This window comes from Saprolegnia diclina (genome assembly GCF_000281045.1).
Source record: "Saprolegnia diclina VS20 unplaced genomic scaffold supercont1.10, whole genome shotgun sequence".
NCBI classification, from domain to species: Eukaryota; Oomycota; class Saprolegniomycetes; order Saprolegniales; family Saprolegniaceae; genus Saprolegnia; species Saprolegnia diclina.
The window spans coordinates 679,826-696,462 of record NW_008246077.1 but is presented as its reverse complement, the minus strand read 5'-3'; the positions used below and the strand labels follow the sequence as shown (position 1 = coordinate 696,462).

Sequence of the window (16,637 nt, the reverse complement as noted above, 5' to 3'; positions counted from 1 at the left end):
TCCTGGTGGTCCTCCTGGTGGCGGGCCTCGTCCTGGTGGTCCTCCTGGTGGCGGGCCTCGTCCTGGTGGTCCTCCTGGAGGTCCTCCAGGGGGCGGGCCTCGCGGTACACCGGGCGGAGGAGCGCCTGGCGGTGGTCCTCGTCCTGTACACGTCGACTCATGCGACTGCGCATCATGGCAACGAGATACCTGGAGGCGGTGCGCCAATGACACTAACGCCTACAACACTCCATCACTCGGTGTCGCCGCGAGCAACCAAAGATCGCACCTGGTGGTCCGCGCGCGGGTGGCAAACCTGGTGGTACATGACACTATGGACGTAGCCGCGTCGTCGTACCTGGCGGCGGTCCTTGGGGCGCGCCCATCGGCGGTGGGCCGGGCGAGGCCATATCTCGAGGACGATAGTGATGTTACCCCCGTTACACTCAATTCGAAACCGACACGTCCGGGTTCCGTCCGGCAAATAATCAAATCCAATCGTAAATTGTTGGTAGTATTTATGCCAAGAGCGACTCAAAGTCGGGTGTCACAACGAGATGGTTGGCGATCGGCCCCAAGTGCGAGAGAAGACGGTCCTTCGTGTCCATCGAGACGAGCTACGTTTCCCAGTCGCGTCATTGCATCGGACGCGTCATCATCGTGTACCTCCTCGTAGAACGTCGGCGGCTGGGCCGGCGCAATGTCAAACGTCTTGTCACCGAGCACAAGGACCGCTTTGCCCGACTTGTGGATTTGAATCTAACAACACAAATGAGTCGGCGAAGTCGGCGGCAGAGCACTGCACCTTGCCCAAGAACCCGCTCGGCATCGTGTTGAGCGCATTGTCATAGAGCTCGAGGCCCTCGGCGTCCTTGTTGGCGGGCTTGACGGGCGCGTCGTCGTCGTCCTTGGCAGCGGTGGCGGTTTTCTGCGCATACGGGAGCGTCGTCGGCAGCTGGATGAAGAAGAGATCGTCGTCCTGCACGATAAAGTTGCCGAGCTAATGTACAAATGGTGTCGATGCGTCGTCGATCGTGGAGGGTTTGGTTGTACTTCGTCGCAAAAGACGGCGCCGCCGGCTTCGTCGTCCGTGACAGAAAAGTGCTTGGGCGGGCGGCCAAACGGGAGGCTCATGGGCTGCATCGTCGACTCGATCACCGGCGGCCACTGCACCGTCGTGTGAGTTGGCGACGCACAGCTACTGTGGTACCTGAATCGGCTCCTCGACATCCAAATGCGTGTTGCCCATGGTTTCGTCCAAGACACTGATACCAATGGCGTCGGACGAGACGGGTTTCTTCACCTTGGCGGCGCCGACGCTCGATGTGCTCGTGCCCGAGGAGCCGGCCGCCATGGACCCTTCAAAGGCAACCTAGTGGTGGTTAGCAACGTTGTCGTACGAAAGAGGCACCGTACGCGGCCCATCGGAAGCGGCGCGCGGCCACGCCCACCGCGACCACCGCGACCACGACCACCATCGCGGTCGGCGCCGCCACGCCCACCACGGCCTCCGTGCTCCGGTTTTCGATCGCCGCGGCCAGCGTGGCTCGGGCGCGGGGCCTTGGCTTGCGTCTCAGCCTTGACCTTGGGCTCGGGTGCGTCGGTGCCATCGGCCTTGCGGCGCTGACTCGGTCGGGGCACAAACTAGATGCACAATCAAGCTATGTTGTGCATGGAGCGAGGTCGATGTACCCGGCGGGCGGCCGCCGAGCTGGCCGCCGATGCGCTGGCGTCGGACGCGCGCAGGGAGCTACTTGCATATGAGTACGATGATCCGTGCTGGTCTCATGGACGTACTTGAGGCGCGTCGGCGTCGGCGGGACTCGCTTGTCTCCGTCGGACATGCTTGCTTTGGCTGGTGGTTGGTTTGATCTTTCGAACGGTCCAATCGGTGGGCGCAGATATTTGGACCAATCGGAGGCAGCGGCCTTTTCGGCCAATCAACGGAGGCCCACGAGTTTGCGGAAGATGGACGCGAAGGAGCACGTCGACGAAGCGCTTGAGGCCGCGCTGGCGCAGGCAGAAGCCTTCAAGGCCCAGGGCAACGACGCGCTCAAGGAAAAGAACTATGTCGAGGCTATCCGCCTCTACACGTGCGCTCTGCAGCTGGACCCGACGAACGCCGTGTACCTGAGCAACCGCAGCGCCGCCCACTTGGCCAACGACTCGAAGACCAAGGCCTTGCGCGACGCCGAGGCCTGTATCGCCGCTAAGCCCGAGTGGTGGAAGGGCTACATCCGCAAGGGCGCTGCCGAGCATGCGCTTGGTCGCTTCGACATTGCGCAGAGCACGTACTTTCGTGGGCTCGAGAAGGACCCGGGCAACGCGTCGCTGGCGCAGGCAATCGAGGACGTGCGCAAGGTCGCCGACGAACACACGCAGCGACTGCGCCAGGAGAACGCCGAGCGAGAGGCTATTCGTCTCAAGCGCGAGGAAGAAGAGGCGGCCAAGAAGGCCGAAGAAGACCTCCTCGCGTCCTTCATGAACGAAGTCGACGAGCTCGAAGACCAAGCCAACACGGTCAAGAAGCCAGAAGAAGCTCCGCGCGAGAAGAAGATTGTCGACTTTTGTATGTACCGTCCCTTCCCGACGTGTTGCTCATATCGAGGTGTCTAGTTGACGCCGACTTTCAGATCAAGCGCCTCTTGCAGCCCCATCATGAATGGATCAACCTCAACCCGTTCTTTGTGCTCATGCTCGAGACGGACGCGACTGACGAAGACATCAAGCAGCACTACCGCAAGGTCTGTGGATCTATCAACTTGATACAAAGGACTCATATCCGAATGTATTGCAGCTCTCGGGCATGGTGCATCCGGACAAGTGCCCCGACCCGCGCGCCCGCGAAGCGTTTGAAGGTGCGCTACACTTCACACTAATGTTTCGCAGTGATACTATTTGGCGTAGAAATCAAAAAGGCCCATGACCAAATGCTCAACGAAGACCGGCGCAAGCTCTGTGTTCGCACAATCGAAAACGCCATCAGCGAAGCCGAGGCCGAGCGACGAAAGAAGCTCAAGAAGTTCAAGGCCAAGGACCTCCCGCCTCTCGACGAGGTCAAGGAGAAGGCGGTCATGAAGGCGTTTGCTGAAATTGAGAATCGCCGCCGCAACTTTGAGGCGCGGGAGGCCGCCCAGCGCCGTCGCGAAGCCGACCAAGAGGACGAAGCCAAGGAAAAGGTATGGTTTCTTTGGTATATTTTTTAGTCGATTGCAATGCTTGTAGGAACGCGCCGTGTACCAGCACGACAAGGACTGGTCGCAGAACGACCGGCGCGAGAAGCGCATGGGCAATTGGACTGAGTTTCAAGTCGACGGGAAGAAGGCCAAGACACTCAACGTCGGCGCGGGCTGGGCGCCTGAGAAGCGCAAGGACGGCAAGAAGTTTGGCGTCATCGAGAGCGACGAGTACAAGAAAAAATGGAAGTAAGAGCCAACGCAACACACGACGTCTTTGCCCTGCCTCCTGACGTTCCATCGGCGTCGACATCGACCATCGCACCATCTCTGCAAAGCATCGGACGCCAAGATACATCGCCTTTGCCCTCTGTAGTGAAAGTAGCAGCATGTCTCCCGCATGTGGACGATGAGATGCGGGCGCTCGATTGCTGGTTTGATTCCTGGAGCGACCTGGTCAAAATCTGGTAGAGCCGGATTCAGTGAATTCGACTGGTTTGTGAATGCAATTCACAACCAGATTTTGCCTGAAAACGCTCTAGAATCGGGACGACGTGGAGTGTTGTACTAGATGGTGACGACGTGGAGTGTCTTGTCGATGCTCATGGCGAGAAACTCGGGGGCTGTTCGGGACCAGCCGATCGCGTTGATGTACGACCCGCCAGAGTATTGCAAGACGGGCACGTGCACGCGCGTGTCCCACATGATTGCTTCGTGGTCTTCGCCTGCTGTACAAATGTGGTGGGCCGAAGTCGGGGACCACGCCATGGCGTTGACGCTTGGCGGTCGACCGGTGTTCGTGTTGTGGGCCTCTTTTGTGTTGGTGAGCTGCGCATACGGCGAGGCCGACATGCGCAGATCGAGTACGAGGACGGTTGGGCTGTCGACGAGCATCACGGCGACAAAGTTGGCGTCGTGCTTGTTCCACGCGAGCCGCAAGAGCGCGCTGAGGTCCGGCGTCTCGTACGCGATCGTGCACGACTCCAAGCACCTAAATCGTCAACATCAAGCTTTTGCAGCGGCAGTATGCTAGTACCGAATATCAAACACACGGAGCGAGCCGTCGGCGCCGACGGACCCAAAGATATTGCTGCCACCGTGGAGAGGCGAGAACGCCATGTCGAAGACCTCAGCGTCGTGGGCGATGATCTGCTTCTTGGCCTGCTTGGTGTTCTACGCGAGAGTCCAGTTGCGAAACAAAAGAGGCGTTGTGTACGTTGAGGTCCCAGATGGTACACGTCGTGTCGATCGAGGACGTGCCGAGGATGTTGGGGTCCATTTCGCTCCAGTCGCAGGATGTGAGCGGCGCGCACGAGTCGCCAGTCCGGTTGTTGCTCAAGATCGCGCTCAAGCTCAGGCCGTTCTCTTGCGGGTGCCAAATGCGCAGGTAGTCGGCCGTTGTCGCGAGCCGCGTCTCGGGCATCGCCGCCGGCGACCACATGACGCGCGTCGGCGGGTACGGGTGCTCGATGCCAGCCTTGACGCTGAGCGTATACCGGGACGTCTTGGATGTCTCGACGTCCACCATGTCGGCGCCGTCGGGGCTGGCTTCGTTGAGCTCGAGGATCTGGAGGTGGTTGGCGTACTCCTCCGTGATGCTGCTGACTGCGAGGACCTTCTCGCTTCGGCTGTTGCTCCAGCTCACGCCGTAGACCGTCCACGGGAAGCTGTAGGCCGCCGCCAGCCGCGCTCGGGCATGCATCGGCGATCTTTTCGAATTTCGACTTTGCATTTCACTGTAAATCCTAGACAACCTACAAATAGTGCAGACACATGAAATAGTGTGAGAAAGAAACGACTTACGAGGTAGACCAGCCCGCAATGCATGCATGCTCCCAAGCTCCACGCTCTTGCTTGGAATCCAAGAGACTGTACAGAGAGGGTCTGGCTTGGTCGAGTCCGTCGGACGAAAAAAAATTGGTTTTAATTTTGCCGCCGAAACGTTGGCATGGGTCCCGTGGCGTCGACAGGTGCCTTGCTCAAGTGCGCTCAAGTGCGCATTCTGAGCAATCGGAACGTAGTGCGGAAGTCCAAGGTCTCGGAGGACGTGGTGACCCTCAAGAAGATCAAGGTGCTCCTTCTCGGCGGTCCACAAGTTGGCAAAACCAGCATCTTTTATCGCCTCTTGCGCAACCACTTTGAGCCCAGCGAGTCGCGTGTCGACGTTGGAGGTACTTGCCAACTCTTTTAACGGTGTTTTGCTCCGTGGCTTTAGTCAACATTGGTCTCAAGTCGATCGAGCTCGACGGGGGACCAACGATTGTGATTGAAGTACGTATTTCTAGACTGTCGCTTTGGCTGACGGGACGAACGAACTAGATGTGGGATGTACCGTCGACGCCGCATCTCTCCAAGGCGACAACGTACCTTGAAGGTGCCGATGCTGTCATCTTTGTCGCAAGCACGACCGACGCCTCGAGCTGCAAGCACGTGCAGGCCTACTACGACGTGCTGCAGGCAATGTACCCTAGCCCTCATCCCCACCTCGGGCTCCCGGCAGTGGTCTTTCAGTCCAAAGCCGACTGCCCTGTCAAACAGCCGTTGACGGCCGACGACCAAATGTGGCACGAGCAAGTGCGACTCGACTGCTTCCCAGTAAGCGCCAAGACCAACGAAGGTCTTGGGGTCGCGCTCAAGCTACTACTGGTGCACGTACTGCCTCCGCGCGACATCGTCGGCGACCTAGCTTCTCTGGATGTCTAGTATTTGTGTCGTTTGATTACGCCAGCTCTTCTTCTTCCAAGTCGTCGTCTATGGCATCCAAGTATGAGATCGCTCGGACAAGCGATGGAGGACGTACCCATCGTGGCATTGTGCCGCAGACTACAGACGAGATACCGTGAGAATACGTCCTATCGGAGTCTATGACCCACCTCTGCAGTGGCGTTGCATCTGGCAGCGTGTCGTCGTCGTCATCGTCACGGCCCCAACGGTTGATGCTCGGGCGGGAAAACGACGTCGAACGAGGAGGAGCCGACTGTTTGGTCTGAAGCAAGCTGTCGCGGAGACTCATGCGTGGCGCCGTCTTTGGCCGCGCGTACGTGTCGTCGTCCATGTCTCTCCCGCGCAAAACAGCGGGGCTTGAAGCAATAAAGGACTCGACAGAGGCGTCAGCGACAGAGTCGTCAAGTACGGAGGATTCCAACACGGACGCGTCAAGGACAGAGCTCTCGACCACCGAGTCATCTGGGATCGACTCTATGGACGAAAGCACACTGCTGGCTTGGAACGTGGACGTCTCAACGATGGGTGTGGTTGGCGTCTCGTCGTGGCCAGATCCAGTTTGGGGATCGTCCACACTTGTCATCGAGACGTCGCCTCGATCTGGAGCTGGAGTCACCTCGTCTTCCGAGTCGGCGTCTTTTGCGGCCTCAATCGGAGACGCGTCGTCGTCATCGTGGTGTTCTTCAACGAGTGGTGTGTCCTCGTCGATGGTTGGAATCACTGGTTCATCTTCGTCGCCCGAGATGTCGCCCGACAAGACGCTTGTGCGAGGTTGCGTCGATACCATGCTGTCGCTAATGTCGAGCTCTTGGATGTCGTCGTCGTCGGGCATGTCATCGACGGACGCTACAGCGTATCGATACGTGCCACCGCCATCCTGCTGCAGGGAAGGAGGACTGCTCGACGCTTTTACTTCCTTCGGTCTCTGGGCTGGCGTGTCCTATGACATGTGGCATGATGACTGTCGTATTTGCTCCACGATCGACTCGATACCTCGGTGGGCGACCGATCGACGTCCTGAAGAGTATTGCGATCTTCGCTGTCGTCGTTACCGTCCTCATCCTCCACGTCGGCATCTTGATTCAGCTAATGCGCACATAATACTGCCAGTCGAACGCAGACAGGTATCTACCTCGTGCAATGCTTCGAGATCGTCGCTGTCGTTGCCAAAGACGCCTTCTGTTGGCGTGGTGTCAGAGATAAAAGGTGTTGTGATGACAGTATCCTCGTTGGAGCGCGGCGCAGCTCGGCTTGCAATATCTGTCGTCTCGTCATCGTTTGTCCTCGGAGCATCCGTGACAGGCGCTTCGTCCCGAGAGATCCCCAGCGCTGCGATGATCGGCGGCGGGGTATGAACACCGCTGCGTGTCTCGTCTCTTTCCTCTTCGCGCGGCGCCGCTTTACGCCCCACAGAGATGACGTGACCCGCCTTTGGCGCCTCCGCCGGTGGCGCTTCCGTGGTCTCAGCAGTATCGAGCCCAGGGTGCGCTGGCGTGGCCGCCCTTGGTTCTGGCATAGCGGACGCAGATGCTTCCACTTCGTGGGGGCTGACTCGTGATAGGATCAGAGTCGGTGCTGGGTCGAGCGAGATGGCCGATGCCGTCGACGTCACTGACTTTGGCTCTTGGGACACCGCCGACACGGGCACATCTTCGTCGTGTATGTGCGCACTCTCCAGAGTTACCACGGTTGACTCGTGGTGTCGCTCGGTTGGCAAGCTCGATGCGTCGATAGCGTCAACGAGCATGTGCGTTGTCGGTGGTGCGTGCACCGCGTCAGACTTGTCGGTGGTCGCCATGTCGACTGGTGGCGGACGTCGAAGTACTTTTGTGAGCGTCGTCGTCGTCGCGGGTGGGGCATCGGGCGACGTCTTCTTCTCAAGAATCCGCATGACCCAGTGGGTTTGCGTCGCATCTTGCTCGTCCATGCGCGTCTTGATCGCGGCCAATGCCGTCTGCCGCGACGCTTCATTTGGGATCCACTCGGAGGTCACGAGTGCTTCGGCCGTCGTATCGATGGCCACCATTTTCTGCAACACGGCCACCGGCATTGCGTGCAAGTGGGCCTTGAGCGCCGTCGTCGCGAGCGCGTGCTGCGAATGACTCAGTTTGGTCGCTAACCGACTCACGCCGTAGCGCTCGCACGTTTGGTCCAGCGTCGCCAAGTGCTCTTTGATGCGCGACTCGACTGCTGCCGCGCTATGAGGCCAGACGCTCTTGAGGAACGGACGACGCGCCAGCTCATGGTTGCGTGCGAGAGTGGCCGGCTTCGCATCCGGTCTACATCAAAAGTACTACAGTTGTCGACACAGGCGAGCTGTCTACCTCTCGGCACGCGCCAGAACCTGCGCCAAAACGTCTTCGATGTGCACGGCAACGAGCTCGGGCGGAAGCCGGACGCTTGGACGTGGTGTCGGCTCGGATACGACGGGCTCGGACACGACCTCGACGCGCGCTGCTTCGGGCACCGCTTGCGGTTCGAATGGAGCGTCGATCAGTACGGCGTCGGTTTGTACACCGGTGTGCGCCACTTCCACAGCTGCAGGTGTGGCTTGAACGGCAGGCGCCGCCATCGCTGGTAGAACGTGGACTTGCTCGGGCACGATGGGTACTTCGATCCTCTGCGGCTCGGGCGGAGGTGCGGTTTGCGCCGCCGCGTCCTTTGTGTCTGCTGCAGAGTTGGTTTGACACATGACGGACGCTGTTGGCACTGGAGTCGGCGGTTGTCGCGCATGCATCAGGTCTTTCTCAACAGCTGCGAGCTCGAATTTCGTGCGCTCGTGCGCCACGAGCAAGTCGGCGTACTTGTCGTGTGTCGTTTTCAAGTCGTCCCGCGCGATCGCAAGGGCGTCCTTGGAGTGCTCGACGATGGCCTGCAGCCGCTCGATCGTCAGCCGGTCCTTGACGTCGGGCACGACAACGTCGACACGCGGGGGTGCTGGTTGCATCGCTTGCTTTTGTTTGAGCAGCGCAATCTCGTCTTTGAGCTCCAAGAGTTGTTTCTATCACACACGCCCCTAAGCAGAGTCGTCGCGTCCGCGGCAGGTACCATGGCGTCGTCACGCTCCTCCAGAATGTGGGCCAAGTGACGCTGGGCGTCGTCCAGCCTAGACATGTCATGATGACACACCCCGCTGCAGCGTCGTGTGGTCGAGAGGACGGGTACCGCGCATTGACAGCGGCGCGCGCGACGTGCAGCTCCGTTTTGATACCGCTCTCGAGGTGCATCTCGGTCTGCATCGCCTGTAGCTTGGCCGTCTCGTCGGCCGCGACCGCGCGTATCGACACTTCGTGCTGCGAAAGCATCGTCTCGAGCTTGCTCAGAATGGCTTGGTAGTCGGGCAAGGATGGCTTGCTCCGTGTCGTCGTTGGCTTGGCGTACATGACCGTCGGTTCCTCTTCTTCCTATATACATAGCATATTTTTCAGCGCTCTTTGCAATTCGCTGCAGACCGGTGACGCTGCATCGACCGTGCCGCCCGGATGACGGCGCTCGAGGTGCTTTAAGAGGTAGTCTTGTGTGCCAAACGCCTTGCCGCAGAACGCGCAGAGGTGCGCCACCTTGACGGTAGCATCGGCGTTGGCTGTCAATGGCGTAGCCAAAAGCGCTTCGAGCGCAGCAATGGCGTGCGGCGAGCACCCGTGGGCATGCAAGACGTGGCCGCAGCTCTTGAGCAAGGTCGTTGTTCGCGCGAGCTGGACCTTGAGTGCCTTTGTGTCTGTAAGCGCCTCCTTTAGCCGCAAGCGGTACCCATCTCGGTCGCGCAGCGCACTCGAGAGGTCGTCTTGGAGCAATTGCACATCGTACGCGTCGTGCTTTCGGCAGCCAATGAACATTTCGAGCAAGAGCTGCAGGATGCAAATGAGCTTGCAGGCGAGCCGCGGCGACGCGCACATGGCCTCGGTCACGAGGCCGTACGTGACCGATGGCACCATCTCCTGCAGTAGCACCGTGTCAATGTGCTGCAGGTCGAAGGCGTCGACGAGCCGCCAGTCCATGTCGGCGAGCCGCCGCTCGAAGTCCATCGCCGAGATCTTGGCAACACGCAATTTTTATCCGGATGGCTCGGGATCCTATCCGGCGGCCAGTTTGGACATCGGCGGCAAAGGCGACGATACTCGGAATGGCCCTCGTAGTGCTGGACGCAGCCAACGTGGCAACGATCACCGCCGGCAACCTCCAGATCGACCGCGTGCGCGCCGCCTTGGACTACTTTGCGCGCCTCCAGCTGCGCTGCGTGGCGTTCGCACCGCGCTACTGGCTCGATGGCACCAAGTACTTTCAGGACGAGGCGAGCTTGGAGAAAGTGCGGGCGCTCGTGGCCGAGGCCAAGCTCGTGCTCACACCGCCGCAAGCCCACGACGACTACTACGTGATTGACTATGCGATCAAGCACGACGGCTTTGTCGTCACGAACGACATGTTTCGCGACCACTGCATGCAAAAGGTAGCGATCGGCACGTGCAGAATCGCGCCTCATTGCGATCTAGCGCCGCTTCCATGGCCAAGTGCTCACGTCCGCGTGGGTCAAGAGCCACTGCATCGACTTTACCTTTGTCGTGGACGAATTCTTGCCCAACTCGCAGCTCATGGACAAGGTGCAACGCGCCACCAAGTCGGGCGGCGACAACGCGCGGACCACGTTGACGCCGACTGCCACGACAGATGCAGCATCACCCACCGAACCGCATGCACATGCAGTCGGCGAGAGGTAATATCGATTTCTTCCGCACTCGACCATGATGATAAAGCGTCTGCAGTGCCAATGACGACATGATGATGGTCGACGACGACGACACCACGGCGGCCAATGCGTCCAACACGCGACGCCGCGTCGATCTCTCGGAGGCTGTCTACATTCAGATCCCTATGGACATTGTCGAGCTTCTCCACGCCAACGACGATGCGGGGCTCAAGCATTTCATGGTACCTCTAGTCCTGCAGTTGTTGTCCGAGCGGATTGTAGGACATGTCGGGTACGTACATTACGCTGGGCAAGGCGCCGCCGCGCGGGCAGACCAACGTGACGCTGTGCATCCACGGGTATGTGCCAAATCAGAACTTATGTTTTCATATTAGCCTCATCTGAACAAGGTCGCGCGAGCACTGCGAGATCGCCATGCACGCGGTTCACGCCTTCTTGCACGACTACGTAGCGCAGCAGCAACAACAACAAGCGCACGAGCAAGCGCTTCTGCAGCAACAAGCGCACGAGCAAGCGCTTCTGCAGCAACAAGCGCACGAGCAAGCGCTTATGCAGCAACAAGCGCACGAGCAAGCGCTTCTGCAGCAACAAGCCGAAGCACTGAGGCTGCAAGACTACCAGCGGCAGTTGGAATACCAGCATCACATGCAACAGTACCAGCAGCAACAATACATGTACCAGCAGCAGCAGCAACAACAACACCACCACCACCAACCACACCAGCAGCAGCAGCACCCAGCCGTGGCACAGTACACGCAACCCTATCCGTCGTCGTGGCCGCATCAGACAACCATGTAGCGACAATACAACTCGAATTTTGTGGTAGGATCGAAAGCAATCCTACTTGTTGGCGTGCACGGCAAACACAAAGCACTCGAGCACTTGGAGGGCGTTGGGGCGCTCGATCGGGTCGCGCTTCAAGCAGCCTTCGACGACCTTGCGGTACGACGGCGGGCAGTCGGCCATGAGCTCCGGTCGAATCTCGCCGCGCTTGACGTCGTCGAGGATCTCCCACACGTTTTTCGTCACGTTGGCGTACGGGCGCTGCAAGGTCTCAATCTCTGCAAGGACAATCCCGAGCGAGTAAATGTCCGACGCAAACGTGTGCTCTTCGCCTGAGAGCACTTCGGGCGCGACCCAGTACGCGGCGCCGAGCGCGTCGCTCATGCGGTCGTATTGGAGCACGGGCGGAATGCCCACGTCGCTGAGCTTGATGTGCTGGCCCGTCGACGAGAGGAGCACGTTCGAGGACTTGAGGTTGCGGTGCATAATGTCGTTCGTGTGCAGATCAAAGACGCCTTTGGTAATCGCGAGCGCGAGCTCGACGGTCGAGAATTCAAAGGCCGTTGGGACGTGCTCGCGGCGCATGCGCAGATACGTGGCGAGGCTGCCGCCGTCCATGTACTCGGTCACGATCTGGAGCGGCTCGTTGGGCCCAATGTTTTCGCGAAAGACGACGATCGGCTGCACAATGTTGGGCGACTCGAGCCGACAGATCAAATCGAATTCCTTGTCGAGAATCGGGATCGACGCCTTGTTGCGCCGCAGAAAGACCTTGACCGCGACGTCCTGTCCGTGGTACTCGCTCTTGTAGACATAGGCTTGGACGCCGCTGCCGAGGTACTCGAGCCGCGGCAGCTCGTCGCGTGGCACGTGCTTGAGCGCACGCGTCGCACGCGCCGCACGCATGGCTTGCTTGATCATCTTGGCGCAGTTGCGGTGGCCGTTCACGGTCGCAATGTGGATCGGGTTGAACAACTAGAACGAAGACCAGATATTAGATATGAATCTCAGAGCGTAGAGAGTACCTTGGACGGGTCCATGTCGGCGCCAGCATCGATGAGGAGCTGGACGATCTCATCTTCGCCGTGCGACGCGGCCACGTAGATCGTGGAAAAGCCAAACTACACCAATTTGGTGCCTTCGCGGACAACGGAAATCGAGTACCTCGTCGCACTTGTTCATGTCGGCCTTGGCGCCAATGAGGATGCGGACAATGTCGATAAAGCCGCCCTGCGCCGCCATCTTGATTGGAAGGTCGCCCGTCTGACCACCATCGAGCATACGTATCAACTTGATAGTTGGCGATTTCTACCTTGTTGGTCTTGTTGACGTCGGCTTTGGCCGCTACAAGCATCTCGACGATGCGCGTGTGGCCATTCGCCGCGGCAATGTACAGCGCCGAGTCGCCGTCCTTTTTGACCTTGTTGACGTTCGCCTTGGCCGTCACGAGGATCTGGACAACTTCGGCGTGGCCGTTGGCAGCCGCAATGTAGATGGGGTATTCGCCGAGCTAGGCGTAGTCAGTACACTTGCTGGTATAGGCGGTGTGTACCGAGGTGCTCTTGTTGACGTCGACGCCGGCCTCGACGAGCATCATCGCAATCGGGACGCGGCCGCTCGAGGCGGCGTAGAAGAGCGCCGTCATACCCTAGCCAAGAGTAAGAAGATGGCCGAGGTACACAAAGGGCTATCGTACGGCCTTCTTGGCGTTGGGGTTGGCGCGCTTCCGGAGGAGCATGGCGACTTGTTCGACGTCGCCTTCCTTGGCGGCCTGTACGAGCTGCCGGCCTTTCTACCTCATAGCGCTGAGCAACCGCCGATCGCCATTTGGAGCGTACGCCGATGCCAAACCACGTAAAGCCCATGACTGATCCAATTCGATTCTCTTGGTCCGAGTATCGCGGTCGCCCATCAGCTGCACGACGACACGCAATGTTGCAATCGCTGCGATCGTCGCGCAGTGGCCAATCACCGCGCTCCATTATATTAAATTTCAGAGGAAGATCCAGTCTGGGTGCCACCACCATTGACGTGCCGGTCGACGCTCGCAATGCCTCGAGAACCCACGATAAGGTCGTAGTGATTTGACGCAAAAGCGCCCTCAAAGCCTCACGTAGCATGCTTCCACGTGGCGACGAAGCAGCGGATGACGCGCTAATCGCGTTTATGCCGAGTGGCGATGCGCATAGAAGCGCGCGCCTGTCTCCGCGCTGTGGACGCTGTGGACGCTGGGTGCTGCTGTCGGTGTGGTGGGTATATACACATCGAGCGCATGCTATGTGAACTCGTAGTAGCTTCGATTGGCGTCGAGCATGCGTTGTCGGTGATACGTTGGGCTGCTCGAAGAGGGGTGGACGATCTCACGCGACAGGTCACCTTGTCCGAAAACCCGAGGTTACTGCGCGAGGGAGCTCACGCCGGTAAGGGCCAAAAAGCTTCGCGTCTTTGCGCAGCGCTTCTCGATGCAACGAAGCGTCGACATCGCTCCACCTCTTGCTGGGTGGGTACACGTTGAAGTGCACCGCAACGACACGTCGGTAGCGTTCTCGACGTCGTTCCCAACGCATGCAACTGCAATGAGCTAGTACTTGGCTGCAAATACATATCGTTGTAACTCGCCTTGGTATTCTTGCACATTGGAGCTACTTTGTGGCGGTGGGTTCGAGGTCGGACAATCGCTCGTCTGACTCCCACCGGATAGCTCCGTGATGTCGCTCTGACTCACGCAACGTTCTCATCCTTGCCGTCGGGATCCTCGCACGACAAAGGATTGCGGAACGTTTACAAATCAAAAATGGGGTTCCCACAGTTATCGTCCTGCCCACCTCGAGCGCTGTTCCATGTCAATGACGCACATTACCCATCACGCCAGCCGACGATCGAGTACAGAGCTACACGGACATCATAACCACGGTGTCATCTTCTGTGCTTTCAACTACGCTGGTCGACTCTACGTTGTCAGCTTCTGGCTTGTCAGCAGCCAGATCCGAAACCCGACTGCCGCTACGGCTCGCGCGATCAATGCCTCCTACGTAGCCCGCCAATCGCACCTCCGCACCGTGTAGTAGCACTGCGAGTACCACCACTAGCTTCCACCCAAGTGGCTTCCACCGAGGGCGTTGGCTCGTGTTGGCGCCACGATGATGGCACCGGGTGCTCATCCGGAAGATTGCGACAGTAACCGGAACCTGGAGCGGCGTGATTGGAACAGTGCAATTGCAGGCCCGTCGTTCCAAGTCCTTCATCGCGACCATGCTCTCTGTGCTCCGAGAGCTTCCGAAGCTGCGCGTGGCCTCGCGCGTGGCGCTATTGCACATGGGCCGCGCCACCTCCGAGGGCACGCAGGCCTTTGTCGCCAATGCCAACGTCACGACGCAGCGATCTCTGCAGCTGCCGACCGCGTCTCTCGCGATCACGCCGCTGGGCTACGGTAGCCCCGTGCTCTTCACGAAGGAGTCGCAGCTGCTCCACCAACTCAAGGAGGCCGTGCTCACGCACCAGCACAACTTTGTCCAGACGCACTTTTGGTACACGGTGCCGTCGCAGGCCGATGCGGTCTCGGTCACGCACGCGGCCGAGCCCATTGCGCTCAACGAGCTCTTCTCGGAGGACAGCGTCCCGCGCGAAAACATTGTACTCAGCGCGCTTCTCGACGACAAGATCGATGGCGCCGCGTTGCGTACGCCGCTTGCCCTCTCGCCCTCGCCTCACAATCGCTTGTAGGACCCGACGAGAAGCTGTCGCCCGAGGCCGTGACGTACCAGATTGAGCGCATTCGACGCGCGCTGGACGTCGAGACGGTCGACGTGGTGCTACTTCGTCTGCCTTGCGAACTCCTTGACTCGCACGACAAGGCGCTGTTGCAGGGCGCGATCGCTGCACTCGAAAGTAGCATCTCGGCGGGGCACATTCAAGGCTACGGCTTTGCCTTCCCGTCCTCAAGCTCTACCGAGGCGACCGAGGCGTTTGTGCGCCACGTGCTCTTTGCCGACGACGTGTGGCAGCCCGGCTGCGTCGCGCTTCAAGTGCCGGTCAACGTCCAAAGCAATTTGGCGTTTGCTCTGCACCGTGAAACGAAGGGCGTTGCACTTCTCGGCGAGCAGCCGCTGGACGTGACGGTCCTTGCGGGGGGCGACTCCAAGCCGCTGCACTTGGCGACGATGCCGGCCAAGCTCTCTGGCGACGAGATCGCGGCCAAGCTCAAGGAGACGTTTGCATTCGCGCTCAATGTCGAGCAAAAGTACCGCGAGACCATTTACCCGGCGAATGCAACGAGCGTGCCTTCGCCTGACGTATGCACTATCCCTTGTGGATTGGATACGTTGTTTTGGATACTATCGGATCGATCTGGATAGGAGATTGCGTGGGCGCACATTCTTGCGTACCAGCACGAGCAGTTTGACAACTTTGCCGAGTGGGTTTACATCCGCGAGACGCAAATTCTGCCGCGCATCGAAGCGATCCTCGAGACGCTCAACCAAGTCGAAGCGACCAAAGAGTTTTCATTTGCCTACTCGTTTGCGATTCGCGACCTCTTGCGATACTTTGACGCGTCGATCGAGGTACACCATAGTGTCCTGTCGATCGAGTGTTGACACAATTGCAGATGATTGCTGCCAACGACGCCAAGGACATCCACGACCAGCTCACGACGTTTGGTGTGCCGTCGTCGTCGCTCGAAGAAGCCGCGGTGCGCGTGGCGCTGTCGAGTGCCGCGGACTGCGTCCTCGTGGCCGACGACTTTGAAGCCCGTCGCGCGCTTCAAGAGAGCGCCCGCCTTCCGACGGACGTGCTGGCTGCGATCCAAGCCCATCGGTGGCAATTGTAACTAAGACGCTTCCGCGCTTTACCCGTTCACGCGTCTTGCTCCTTGATAGTTTGATACTTTAAGCTGGTATGTGTAAAAGGTCTCGAAGGTCTCCATTCAACGTTGGTGTACACCAATTCGTCGTTCGTCGGAGAGCCAACGATAGCGTTCAAGATGGATGTCTTCCCCCTGAACGACAAGATAAAACATTACAATCAATTGAGAAAATGCAAAACTTAAATATGACCCAAAAGCTTATTGGCAGAGGTCTGCGGCGTCGCTGGCGAGCGCGTCGATCGCGAGGTCGACCTTGTGCAGCGTGATGAGGTCGTGCGTCGTGAGGTCGGCTTCAAAGTGCCGGAGCATCTCCAGCGTCTTGCGCACGCAGTCGAGGCTCGAGGCGACGTTGGCTGGACCCTCGGCGACGCGGCCCGAGAGCGTCTCGAGACCGTCGAGGAGCTCG

The 16,637-nt window shown here is 59.2% G+C and overlaps 9 protein-coding genes across 9 annotated transcripts in view; 4 read left to right on the top strand and 5 right to left on the bottom strand.

Annotated features, from left to right (window-relative positions):
* Positions 1–307, bottom strand: part of SDRG_04250 (hypothetical protein) — a gene marked incomplete at both ends in the record, with an annotated part of 843 nt that extends 536 nt beyond the window's left edge. The window contains 3 exons of the mRNA XM_008609914.1: positions 111–143; positions 190–219; positions 269–307. Coding sequence (XP_008608136.1) covers positions 111–143; positions 190–219; positions 269–307 — 102 coding nt within the window. The remainder of the gene's footprint in view (positions 1–110; positions 144–189; positions 220–268) is intronic.
* Positions 308–497: 190 nt separating this feature from the next.
* On the bottom strand, positions 498–1,823 carry SDRG_04249 (hypothetical protein; the record flags this gene model as incomplete). The annotated part of the gene is made up of 8 exons (XM_008609913.1): positions 498–596; positions 646–738; positions 785–979; positions 1,033–1,146; positions 1,190–1,351; positions 1,396–1,623; positions 1,672–1,729; positions 1,777–1,823. 8 exons carry the CDS (start codon positions 1,821–1,823, stop codon positions 498–500), a joined length of 996 nt encoding a protein of 331 aa, XP_008608135.1.
* Positions 1,824–1,913: 90 nt separating this feature from the next.
* SDRG_04248 (hypothetical protein) lies at positions 1,914–3,442 on the top strand. Its single transcript, XM_008609912.1, has 5 exons — positions 1,914–2,548; positions 2,596–2,723; positions 2,777–2,837; positions 2,887–3,158; positions 3,205–3,442. The coding sequence occupies exons 1-5, from the start codon at positions 1,948–1,950 to the stop codon at positions 3,406–3,408; spliced, it is 1,266 nt and encodes a 421-aa protein (XP_008608134.1). The 5' UTR covers positions 1,914–1,947; the 3' UTR covers positions 3,409–3,442.
* A 133-nt stretch (positions 3,443–3,575) lies between these two features.
* SDRG_04247 (hypothetical protein) lies at positions 3,576–4,885 on the bottom strand. Its single transcript, XM_008609911.1, has 3 exons — positions 4,372–4,885; positions 4,192–4,328; positions 3,576–4,146 (listed from the first exon to the last, which is right to left on the bottom strand). The coding sequence occupies exons 1-3, from the start codon at positions 4,855–4,857 to the stop codon at positions 3,723–3,725; spliced, it is 1,047 nt and encodes a 348-aa protein (XP_008608133.1). The 5' UTR covers positions 4,858–4,885; the 3' UTR covers positions 3,576–3,722.
* Positions 4,886–5,103: 218 nt separating this feature from the next.
* Positions 5,104–5,858, top strand: SDRG_04246 (hypothetical protein; the record flags this gene model as incomplete). Its single annotated transcript, XM_008609910.1, has 4 exons — positions 5,104–5,125; positions 5,177–5,326; positions 5,371–5,426; positions 5,475–5,858. 4 exons carry the CDS (start codon positions 5,104–5,106, stop codon positions 5,856–5,858), a joined length of 612 nt encoding a protein of 203 aa, XP_008608132.1.
* Positions 5,720–9,930, bottom strand: SDRG_04245 (hypothetical protein). Its single transcript, XM_008609909.1, has 9 exons — positions 9,332–9,930; positions 9,045–9,283; positions 8,928–8,985; positions 8,204–8,880; positions 7,012–8,158; positions 6,873–6,965; positions 6,029–6,819; positions 5,956–5,978; positions 5,720–5,906 (listed from the first exon to the last, which is right to left on the bottom strand). The coding sequence occupies exons 1-9, from the start codon at positions 9,902–9,904 to the stop codon at positions 5,875–5,877; spliced, it is 3,633 nt and encodes a 1,210-aa protein (XP_008608131.1). The 5' UTR covers positions 9,905–9,930; the 3' UTR covers positions 5,720–5,874.
* A 72-nt stretch (positions 9,931–10,002) lies between these two features.
* Positions 10,003–11,382, top strand: SDRG_04244 (hypothetical protein; the record flags this gene model as incomplete). The annotated part of the gene is made up of 5 exons (XM_008609908.1): positions 10,003–10,326; positions 10,370–10,590; positions 10,640–10,805; positions 10,846–10,922; positions 10,974–11,382. 5 exons carry the CDS (start codon positions 10,003–10,005, stop codon positions 11,380–11,382), a joined length of 1,197 nt encoding a protein of 398 aa, XP_008608130.1.
* SDRG_04243 (TKL protein kinase) lies at positions 11,378–13,600 on the bottom strand. The gene is made up of 7 exons (XM_008609907.1): positions 13,206–13,600; positions 13,064–13,159; positions 12,920–13,015; positions 12,680–12,877; positions 12,532–12,630; positions 12,393–12,488; positions 11,378–12,342 (listed from the first exon to the last, which is right to left on the bottom strand). Exons 1-7 carry the CDS (start codon positions 13,485–13,487, stop codon positions 11,425–11,427), a joined length of 1,785 nt encoding a protein of 594 aa, XP_008608129.1. The 5' UTR covers positions 13,488–13,600; the 3' UTR covers positions 11,378–11,424.
* Positions 13,601–14,445: 845 nt separating this feature from the next.
* SDRG_04242 (hypothetical protein) lies at positions 14,446–16,413 on the top strand. Its single transcript, XM_008609906.1, has 4 exons — positions 14,446–15,046; positions 15,091–15,659; positions 15,723–15,929; positions 15,974–16,413. The coding sequence occupies exons 1-4, from the start codon at positions 14,620–14,622 to the stop codon at positions 16,193–16,195; spliced, it is 1,425 nt and encodes a 474-aa protein (XP_008608128.1). The 5' UTR covers positions 14,446–14,619; the 3' UTR covers positions 16,196–16,413.
* The last annotated feature ends 224 nt before the right edge of the window (positions 16,414–16,637 follow it).

Coding starts and splice junctions, on each gene's coding strand:
- SDRG_04247 (XM_008609911.1), bottom strand. CDS start 4,857: ATGCATGCCCGAGCGCGGCTGGCGGCGGCCTACAGCTTCCCGTGGACG. Junction 4,329..4,371: donor GTACCATCTGGGACCTCAAC/GTACACAACGCC, acceptor ACTCTCGCGTAG/AACACCAAGCAGGCCAAGAA. Junction 4,147..4,191: donor CTCCGTGTGTTTGATATTCG/GTACTAGCATAC, acceptor TTGACGATTTAG/GTGCTTGGAGTCGTGCACGA.
- SDRG_04248 (XM_008609912.1), top strand. CDS start 1,948: ATGGACGCGAAGGAGCACGTCGACGAAGCGCTTGAGGCCGCGCTGGCG. Junction 2,549..2,595: donor GAAGAAGATTGTCGACTTTT/GTATGTACCGTC, acceptor CGAGGTGTCTAG/TTGACGCCGACTTTCAGATC. Junction 2,838..2,886: donor CGCCCGCGAAGCGTTTGAAG/GTGCGCTACACT, acceptor TATTTGGCGTAG/AAATCAAAAAGGCCCATGAC.
- SDRG_04242 (XM_008609906.1), top strand. CDS start 14,620: ATGCTCTCTGTGCTCCGAGAGCTTCCGAAGCTGCGCGTGGCCTCGCGC. Junction 15,047..15,090: donor GATCGATGGCGCCGCGTTGC/GTACGCCGCTTG, acceptor AATCGCTTGTAG/GACCCGACGAGAAGCTGTCG. Junction 15,930..15,973: donor ACTTTGACGCGTCGATCGAG/GTACACCATAGT, acceptor ACACAATTGCAG/ATGATTGCTGCCAACGACGC.
- SDRG_04245 (XM_008609909.1), bottom strand. CDS start 9,904: ATGGACTTCGAGCGGCGGCTCGCCGACATGGACTGGCGGCTCGTCGAC. Junction 6,966..7,011: donor ATCTCGAAGCATTGCACGAG/GTAGATACCTGT, acceptor TGTGCGCATTAG/CTGAATCAAGATGCCGACGT. Junction 5,907..5,955: donor GCGGCACAATGCCACGATGG/GTACGTCCTCCA, acceptor TGGATGCCATAG/ACGACGACTTGGAAGAAGAA.
- SDRG_04243 (XM_008609907.1), bottom strand. CDS start 13,487: ATGCTACGTGAGGCTTTGAGGGCGCTTTTGCGTCAAATCACTACGACC. Junction 13,160..13,205: donor TTACGTGGTTTGGCATCGGC/GTACGCTCCAAA, acceptor GCTATGAGGTAG/AAAGGCCGGCAGCTCGTACA. Junction 12,343..12,392: donor CCGACATGGACCCGTCCAAG/GTACTCTCTACG, acceptor TCTTCGTTCTAG/TTGTTCAACCCGATCCACAT.